Genomic DNA, 10,078 nt, shown 5'->3' with positions numbered 1-10,078 from the left:
TACTTTCTGCTAATCTAGCACACTGTATAATATATAAATTGCGCAACACAAGAGACTGCAGAGCTGAGAAGGCAAAATGGTAACTATCTATCATCTATGAAGATAAACTTTGACTCAAAATAACCTTCAGTAATGGGATGTCATGAGATGCTGACAGCACCAAGGCCACTTGATAGCAGTACTTGAGAAAAACTCTTCTTTTCTAAAAGCAATTTTTCTGCTGAGGTATGAACATTAAACTGTAGCCGCTGAACTATGTCTGAAGTGTGAAAGATACCAAGACTTGTTTTTCCAGATACTTTTATCAAAATGGTAGGCAAGTAGCTGAGATTCAGTGAAAGGCTCCTGAATGGTGGGCAGATTACAATTCTGCAGCAGTACCAGAACTGCAGTATAACACATGCAACCCTGTCCAGAAGGCTGGCAGTCTAAGAGAAAGGAAATACTATCTAAGCTTAGTTATTAGTAGACAAGCTTCCAAAATTGCATAGCTGCCGTCAGCATCAGCCAGCAAACAAATGTTGGCAGTTATGTTACACAAGAAGTTACATTACGCTGCTTTACCGGATACAAGCTTCTCTTGCTCATGTAATTTAAACAGCATTTTTGGAACATAAGAAGCCAGCCTAAAAGTTTGCAGACATAGTAGGTACTTGAATGATGACTTCTAAGCTTCTGCACGAAGAGGAAGAACTCCCTCAACTAATGAGACTGCTGGACACTACAACGCAGGAGCAACCCGTGCCAGGACACCAGCAGTTTGCCCTCACGGCATTGAAACAATACACCCTCATCCCACTCCACGACCCTGCGTGCCCACGGCTGGGCCGCAAAGGCCTGTGAGCCCATGGGAGGCTCAGGCCTCGCAGCAGCCCAGGCCTGGTCGAGGCTGCAGCCTACGGCTCTCTGGTGCGACCCGCTCGCCTCCCTTCCATGAGGGAGGGGCGGCCGCTATTTCTCTGGGGAACGCTCAGCCAGGGCCTGGCGCAGCCCCTGGCCCGGGGGACCTAGCTGCGGGGTTGCTGGTCGGGCCGCCATGGTGGAAGGCCGCGCGGCCTCGAGGCCCTCCGGGAGAGGAGGGCCCCTACCTCCCTCCCCCCCCCCACGCCGTCGGACTTTGGGCTCGCCCGCCGCGCCCAGAGCAGAGAGCCCGGGCGAATCCATTCTCGGCACTGCGGGGAGGGAGGGAGGGGGGAAACGAGGACACAGCCGCAGGATTTGCGCAGGCGCACTCCGGGCAGAACCGCCGCGCCTGCGCGCTCCGCCTCCCCCGCCCCTTCCCTTTTCCCCTCCCCTCCGCGGGAGCGCGCGCGACCGCGAGACAGGCGCGCACAGGCCCCTCCCTCCCCCCCCCCCCTTCAACGGCACGCGCGCGCGCCCCCCGGCGGCTTTGCCATATCTCTCGCGAGAGAGCGAAACGCAACCCGGAAGTCCCGCCCCTCCCGGCAGGTCGCATCGCGCCTGCGCGGAGGTGACCGGCCCGGCCCCGGCTTCCGGGCAGGTAGGGGGGGTGGGGTGGGGGCAGGGAAGGCGATGGGGAGCGGCGGAGCAGACGAGTCGCGGGGGGGACCGAGGGCTAGAACGGCTGGGCGGACCCGCCTCCCGGAGCGCGAGCGGCGGGGACCGGCCCGGCGGCGCGACAGCAGGTGGGGGCGAGGGGCGGGCCCAGGCGCTGAGGGGACGGCGGCGGGTTGGCGCCCCCCCCCCCCCCCCCCCCCCCCCTCAGCTCTCCCACTAGGCTGGGCCGCGGCGGGCTGAGGCAGCGGGACAACCGCGTGGCCGTTGGGGCGGGTCCCCGGGTGAGGGGGCGCGCGGGGCCCGGCCGTTGGTGGGAGCGTTGGAGCCCCGCGCGCGGAGCCCGGGGGTCGTTTTGCCCGTGTTGTTGGAGGAAATGGTAAAAGAGGCGGTGCTTTATCCGAGGTGCGGCGCTGCGGGAACCGCCGTTAGCAGCAGCTGAAATTCAGTGTTTCCTGAATTACGTCAGAGAAGCTCGTGTCTGTAACTGTAGTCTGTAAAGCATGCTCTTAGTGTTTCTAAAAGCTGTCGCTGTATTTGAAAAGTATTAAACATGAGGGTTCCTTGCTTGTATATATTATGCCCAGAGCTTCAGAGCTTATGCGAGGAGAAGAAAGGCAGGGAGAATGACTCTATTCATAAATAACTGGGCTGTTAACTGTGCACCCACTTTTGTATCCTGAACGATGCTCTACGTTTTCTTCTGGTTCAGCATGTTTACAGGAAGTGATAAAAGCGAGAAAAAACTTGGTGTAAACTTGAAATGGGCTATTTGAATCTGAAAATGGGAGTGTGACTGACTTTGCCAGAGCTGTCATTCTTATATGTAGATCTTTCTTCATATAAAGCATTATTTATTTATCTGTTTAGTGCAGCACACTGATAAGATCGCACAGCTTGCAGTTCTACGCTGTCATCTGAATTCAGCGTCAGCTGTCTTTACTCTGGTCCCCGCAAGATGCCAGCGGCCCTTGCAGAGAACAGCCAGGTTATCTGTGAAGTATGGGCAAACAATCTGGAAGAAGAGATGAGGAAGATTCGAGAGATTGTTCTAAGTTACAGCTACATTGCGATGGTAAATATTTTATACTTGACCTAATGGGCTTAATCAGGGGATTTCGGGGAGAAGGGGAATGAGTCAGTTCTTGAGCAAGGAGTGATTTCCCCCAGCTAGAACTCAGCTAGCAGTTAAGGGCTGGAAAATAAGGAAGCTGTACAGTAGAAGCTTTCCGGAATTTAATACAAGTAGTGTTGCGCATGAATTGAGTGAAAGATGGGAGAGAGAGGGACCACCTTAAAAACCTGAATTCATTTAATATTTACCTTTTCAGCATGTATTAGTTTATGTAACAGAAAATGAAATGGGTCAGATGTACAACTGGGTTTAAATCTTCAGATTTCCACCAGTGTATTTGTCCTTTGAATGTCTTTCTCCCTTTGGTCATGGAAGATGCCATGATGTTGTAGGACAAAAGACCTGCAAGTGACAGTCTGCTGGGCTCTCTCCTTTTTAAGGGAGTCAGATGTTGATTCTTATTAAAGGAAAATATTTTGGCTGTAAGTAAGATAAAGTGCTCAGAAAGCTTTGTTTAAGATGACCAGAATCTCCCCCAGGTGGGAGGAATCTCTTCCTGCTCGTAAAAGTCTGTATCTGCTTGGCACGACCCGGTCAGTTACATAAATAATTGGTTTTAGTTATGATACTGTAAGTTATGCCAACTTTGCTTAGGAACACTAAACTTCAAGATATGAAAATTCCTTAATAAAAGTGCAGCATAAAAACACATGCCCCTGCAGAGTGTGTAGTATTTCAGTGTAGAACGGAGTTCTGTAAGTGAATATGATTTTTTTTGTTACCATATGTCAATGGAAAATGTTTCTGTTGGATCTCATTGAAAGTGTGCTGTGTGACCTGTTTTAGTGGCTGTGCTGTAAGAGTGGACACAAAAAGATCTTGGGCAAGGGAAGAACTTTATCAGACACACAGCACTGGATTCTTCATGAAAGTTTTTTGCGTGTACTCTAGTCAGTATAAGTTTCGTGACCTGGTCTGAGAGTAAAAATAGTCTAGAAGTTTGGGTTTCAGCAAAGATAGCAACAGTTACTGGCCAAGTAAAATGTTCTCTGTATAATAGATGGTTGCTTTGCTGCTAAGGTCTTTTTTGATTGGCAATAGTTTTTGTTATTGTAGGCTGTTCCTCAAAAACAGTGAAGGTTATCACTGTTTGGACTGTTGAATGAAGATGGTCAGAGTGCTAAATTTAACTTGTACTTAAAACATGAAAAAACACTGAATAAGTAAATAAAAGTCCATTTTAGTAGATTTAGGGAAAATGAGAGAGTTGGTCCTTTGTGAGAGAGATATGTTTAGATTATACAGTAGTGCCTATTGGATGAATTTATAACATTTTTATTTTGGAATAAAACAAAACTGCAAGAAAGGATACCTGTAATAAATGAATAAATACAATAGTTAAATTGTGTAGGGTTTTTTTAGTATCTGACTTGTAGCAGTTTATTCTGTATGAATATGGAAAAGGAGAGAAAGTAAATGATTTTTACAGAAGAATTCACAGAATGCAGTACTGAGACCTGCAAGCGTGGAACTGAATAGACTCCTAATAGTGATAATAATGACTCCTAATAAAGTAGGTGGTGAAATAAGGTTTTCCCTTCTCTCCTAGGACACAGAGTTTCCTGGAGTTGTTGTAAGGCCAATTGGTGAATTCCGCAGTTCCATAGACTATCAATATCAGCTCCTTCGGTGTAATGTTGACCTTCTGAAAATTATCCAGCTGGGCCTGACTTTCACAAATGAGAAAGGAGAATATCCTTCTGGCATCAACACCTGGCAGTTTAACTTCAAATTCAACCTTACGTGAGTCTCTTGAGCTAGGGAATAATCATCTACTTTATTCTGCTGAAGTGATACTTTCCTTTGAGAATGCAGGTGTCTGTATGTTCATCATCTGTGGCTGGTTCTGAGCAATAAAGACAAGATTCTAACGCAGTTTATGTGTTAACCTATTTTGGCATGACAGGAGTTTGCAGTATTTCTGGACGTCAAAGCCATGCTAAAATCCTATTCTTAATACCCTTTCCTGTGATAAATAGCCTAGCCCAAATAATTGTATGTGCCTTAAACTTCTTTTCTGCAACAACATCATAGTTTTAAACTTTATACATTTATATATATCTCTCTATAAAAAAGTCCATCTCTTTCTGCTAAAAATAAATGGATGTGCTGTTTTCAGAAAAAAGGAAGATACCTCTTTACAGATCCATGCCCAAATATAAACTGGGATCTAAAAAAATGTTGGTGTGATCATCACGCCTGTTCAGGAGAATGAATCTTGTTAAATGGAGTGTGGCAGTTCTTGTCAGCTCCATGCTGCAATACCCTGGGTTACAGTTGAAACAAATGTCATTATCCCTTACCCTGTAATTGCGAAGACAAACTCAGCATAATTACCCCTAGAGCTGCCAGGACATAAAGAGAGGGTTTATCTGGCAAAACCACACATTTTTAGGAAATCAGTCAGTATTTTTATGGAAATGTCATTGGAAAACACTACAAAAATTTGTAGCTAGTATGTGCAGATCTTGAACCCAAAAGTTGCAATATTTACTTCCACAACTTTGTGAGCTTCTTGAAAGTATTGAAATCAGAGCAAAGTGGTTTTCACGGTGTGATCACTTCATTTGATTCAATTATCACATTTGGCATGAAGTTTGCTCTGTGTGTTGTCATGTCCTTCCCCCCCCAGCCCCATATGAAACAAACTGGTATAGGAGTCGGGTTCCTGCTCAGCTCTCCACCAAGCATATCATCACTCACCTTCCTTAGTCAAGTATTATGCAATTTTGTTTACTCCCAGAGCTGGAACTGGCAATGATGATACAGTGGTATGTGCTGTGAAGGGAAAAAGAAAAATGTAGACAGGAATGATGCTCAGTGATTTAGAGTTGCACGTCATCCTACTTGGGGGACCTCCTCTTTTCTCCATGTTCTCATCTGTGGGGCTTCTGTTCACCTTGTGGAAGTGACATTTTTTAAAATGTCATTCAGTTCCATGGAGGTGGATTCTTTGGAATTCGCACTGAAGTATTAACTACTTATGGTTGGAGAATAGCTTGTTATGGATGTAGGAAGCTGCAACAGCAGTATTAAAAGTGATCCAATTTGATTTTCTAGAGACAAACCTGCAACCCAGAGATAGCCTGCCTGCTTGTCACTCCATTTTTTTAAACACAGTGTGTGGGGGGAATTTTTCTAAAATGAGCCTGACTTGTTAGTACCTTGAGTGCAAAGCTGCTTTTCTCCTTCAGGGAGGACATGTACTCTCAGGATTCCATAGACCTCCTTGCCAGCTCTGGGCTGCAGTTCCAGAAACACGAAGAAGAAGGGATCGATACCCTGCATTTTGCCGAGTTGCTTATGACATCTGGGGTCGTCCTTAGTGACAGTGTGAAATGGCTGTCCTTCCACAGGTAGGTCCAAGATGGTCCATGACACTGTGAAGTGAAAAATCTCTTTTTGGTTGAAATACTGCTGCTTTTGTCCACGGAGACTGACACAGATTTTAAGGAGAATTAGCAGCTCTGCAGTTCTTAAAATAAGCTTAAAGATATAAAGGCCAAGTTTAAGAAGGAAGGACACTTAGCACTTTATTTTGTACTAGCACTTACTGTGATCTGAATTTTTTGTATGTGTTGCTTGAAAATCTTTTTGCTGTTACAGTCTTTTCCTCTATGGAAGAAGTTACTAACAAGCTGAAATGTGATTTCTACACTTACTAACTTGTATGCATTGTAAAGTAAGGGTTTTATTTCTTCTTCCTTACACTGTTGGTGGTGTTCTCAACTTCTATCTTGTGTTTACATTGAAGAAGAAATCTGTGTACTTAAGATGTCTTTCTTGTAGCATTTCAAGCAACTTGATTACAAAGCCTCTGGTCCTTGATACCGTCGCAAGTGAAAGGACTTGAGGGAGGAGAAGGTGGTGGCAGAAGATACTTACAGGGTTTCCTGCTTTTCTGTATTGCCTATAGCTACAGTTGCAGTGTTGGGAAGAAAAGTATGTTCTTCCCAAAGGCTTAGCTGTTCTGCAAGAGGTTAGTGGAGGCACCCAGGGAGCATTCAAAAGTCCTACATTGACATAGATGATCAGGATGAATTCTGTCGATCCAGAAGAGTTCTATGAATGTCAGAAAATGCTAAGGTTGTAAAGCTACAGCATATAAAACTTTTGTGAAAAATGAGATATGGTTACTGACCAAGTATAGGTGTTGCCTGCTTATCTGGTTTCTGCGGTTTTGTTTTCAGTGGTTATGACTTTGGCTACATGGTGAAGCTGTTGACAGATTCCAGGTTACCAGAAGAGGAACATGAATTTTTCCATATCTTGAACCTTTTCTTCCCATCCATCTATGATGTGAAGTACTTAATGAAGAGCTGCAAAAACCTCAAGGTACTTATATCTCCCCAGCAAGTGATGGATGGGCATCAACACTGTAAATGTACAGTAAGACAAGTGACAGAACTGCTGCATCTATCCAGTCTTAAAACTGGAACGTGTATAAAAGCTAGTGGTCACACATAAGCACCTATGACTAAGTTTGTATCTAATAGATGCTGCCTCCCTGGTTTTAGACTTATCAATATGTGTATTATATAGGGGACATTGCCATAACCTTCCGGTTTGTGTATCAGTAATTTCAGAGGCTAATTATAATTCAGCATGCTTATCTTCCCTATGCAAGGTGGAGTATTTCTTCTTACATGACTTGATTAACTGGTAGACACTCGGAGGGTTGAAAGTAATTTATCTACTGAATCACAGCCTTGTTTGAGGAAAGGGAAGGAAAGGTCCATACATAGGTTACATAGCATTTGTAACCTATGAATGTACCCGCAATCATCTCAAGAATCTGCAGCAGAATAGCAAGGTACCTACATTTGAGAACAGTACTTATGTGTTCTTGAACAGTATTTAGCACTGTTTCACTCGCAGTTGGTGTGTGTGTATTGCTGGAATCTGTATCGATTCATCGTAGCCAGTGTTTGCCCTCATGTTCTGGACAAGTGTGGCAATTTTGGTAAGAGATGGATCTTCCAAAATGAAATCTGTTCTCATTGCAGGGTGGCCTTCAAGAAGTGGCAGATCAGCTGGATTTGCAGCGAATTGGACGACAACACCAGGCAGGATCGGACTCTCTTCTCACGGGAATGGCATTCTTCAGAATGAAAGAGGTACTGCAATATTCTTTATGGTTCTTCTTTCTCCAGTTCCTATCCATAAATGTCATCATCGACAATGTGGTTTTGGTTTTGTTTTGGTTTTTCTTGACTCTTGTGGCTTTCAGACTTCAAACTGTCAATAATAGGACTTGTTGATACTGGCACATTCTTCCTCTGTTTACACCTCTTTCATGTGTTTATTTTAATTCGCATGCTGTGTCTTAGAGGTGGCTGACATCAAATGAGCTGTTTAATTAACATTGGTTGCTTTCGGATTTAGAGGCACAATTAAACAATACCTGTTTCTTCACTCTTTTTTTAATCTACAGTTGTTTTTTGAAGATACAATTGATGATGCAAAGTATTGCGGGAGGTTGTATGGCCTTGGCACAGGAGTGGCTCAGAAACAAAATGAAGATGTGGACTCAGCCCAGGAGAAAATGAGCATTTTGGCTATTATCAACAACATGCAGCCATGATAAGCGGTACCCCTCAGCAGAACATGGTTACCATATTGGCAGCTGCTGTCCTCAACCATTTTCCCTAATAGTGTCTCAAACAACAGGCATCTACAGTATTCATCCTGCAGAAGGCCTGCAGTTTTGCTGAAGAGCTGCATCTTCATTTGAAACCCAGAAGAGAGTTGACTGAATTCCTAATGCCAGCATTTGTGGTTTGCCATCTTTTTAATACCAAGGGCAAAAGACAGAACCTACTGTGTATACCTCTGTTTTTTTCCTCTTTATACTGTACAGAATCTGCAAGGAAGACTTAATGGGAGAATATTCAGTAGAGCTAAGGGTCTGAAAATCTAGTGAAAATGGACACAGACTTGCACACAAACTTGCAAATTGTGCTTTATAAAGCTTATTTTAAAACTTCTGCATGTTGAGAGGGTGGCTGCTTCACCTCATGTTTTGCTTATTTTATCTTTGTGTAGTCTGTGGAAATTGCTCTCTTTGATCACTGCAGAGGTTTGGGAACAGATCACATTAAAAATGATCCTTGCAGCTGAAAATATTCAGAGACTTGCTTTAACAACAGTGGGAATGGATGTTACTAAGCTGATCTGATCAGCTCTCCATAGTTTCTAATTCTGTATGGTACAGGTTTGACTCATACTGAGCCTCAGCTTAGCACTTATGGGTGTTAATAAACTGTTTTGGAATAGATTAAGAGACCCTAAAAGTTCACCTTTGCTGGAGGACCTTTTGATAGGGGACTGGAGTAATACTCTGACTTCAGTCTTCTTCAGCTTAACCTACGAACTTTATTCTTCTCATTGCAACACAGTTCAGCAGACGGATAAATATTTGTTCCTATTCTCCACCCCCTAATTTTACTCTATGCTTGACAACAAAACAGCTCAATTTCTTTTCATTATAAACATCTGAAAAGTAGTTAGAGGATGGAAGACCAACTTGGGATTCTGACTTTTTTAAACATGAGCTATTCTATAGTATTTTTTTTCAACAGCTCTGTAATGACATTTCTTAAAAAAAAAAAAAAAAAAACAACCAAAAAAACCCAGAAACACCACCACTACCAAACCCTTTTGGACATGGCAAACTTCAAATTTTAAGACTTTGTCTTGCATTTTAAACAAGCTTAAACCATTATTAGGAGTTGAGGTTTACAGCTGGTATTTAAAATGCTTGTAAATACTACTTGGTTTTAATTTTTGTAAAATAAATTTTTTTTAAACCAGGCCTTGTTTTGGATTTTCCATCAAGCACTAAAATTCCCAAAGTTCAGGCTTTGGAATCTGAATTTGAGCGATACATGCTCAAAGGGAAGATGCTTGTTTGTTTCTTCTTTTGTTGTTTATGATGTGCCACTGCAGTAGTTCTTAGCAAAAACCTGCTTTTGAGCTTATTGTACAGTAGCTGATGAAAACTGAGCTCAAAATCTGTTTGGGGGACTTGTATTCTCTTTCTGCTTGCAGTATTGTGGAATATTCTTTCAAGTGCAGCATAATCACTTAAAGTGACAAATCCATTTTGCTCCTTTGTCCTGTGTGAAGTTTTCCTGCTTCTAGAGTCTTAAGTCTAGAATGGTTGTTTGGTTAAGCACTAGCTCCCCCTCCTGGTTTCCAGTACTTTGTACAGAATTTAGGAAGTTCAAGTTAAGTGGCAGCACTTTACCAGGTTAACACATCTACCAGAGGATCTTTTGGTATAACCCCTGGCTTTTACCTACTGCTCTTCATTTCTTCTGATGCTTTACTCAGCTTGGAGCAGTTCTAGATGAGCAGCTTTTCTAGAGAACATGATAGTACCTCAAATAGATACTTCAAATTTACCATCATTGTAACAAAAAGCAG

At 43.2% G+C, this 10,078-nt stretch overlaps 1 protein-coding gene across 2 annotated transcripts; it reads left to right on the top strand.

Moving 5' to 3' along the window:
- The first annotated feature begins 1,477 nt into the window (after nucleotides 1-1,477).
- CNOT8 (CCR4-NOT transcription complex subunit 8) lies at nucleotides 1,478-9,462 on the top strand. Of its 2 annotated transcripts, none has more exons than XM_082489998.1 (7): nucleotides 1,478-1,501; nucleotides 2,386-2,590; nucleotides 4,200-4,393; nucleotides 5,845-6,006; nucleotides 6,841-6,985; nucleotides 7,657-7,767; nucleotides 8,085-9,462. In XM_082489998.1, exons 2-7 carry the CDS (start codon nucleotides 2,474-2,476, stop codon nucleotides 8,232-8,234), a joined length of 879 nt encoding a protein of 292 aa, XP_082346124.1. In that variant the 5' UTR covers nucleotides 1,478-1,501; nucleotides 2,386-2,473; the 3' UTR covers nucleotides 8,235-9,462. The 2 variants fall into 2 exon arrangements, with proteins under 2 accessions (XP_082346124.1, XP_082346123.1); XM_082489997.1 differs by lacking the exon at nucleotides 1,478-1,501 and adding an exon at nucleotides 1,620-1,646.
- The last annotated feature ends 616 nt before the right edge of the window (nucleotides 9,463-10,078 follow it).

This window comes from Vanellus vanellus (assembly GCF_965231255.1).
Source record: "Vanellus vanellus genome assembly, chromosome: 13".
Taxonomy (NCBI): Eukaryota; Metazoa; Chordata; class Aves; order Charadriiformes; family Charadriidae; genus Vanellus; species Vanellus vanellus.
Note: the sequence above shows the minus strand (reverse complement) of the source record. Positions and strands in the feature narration are given on the sequence as shown.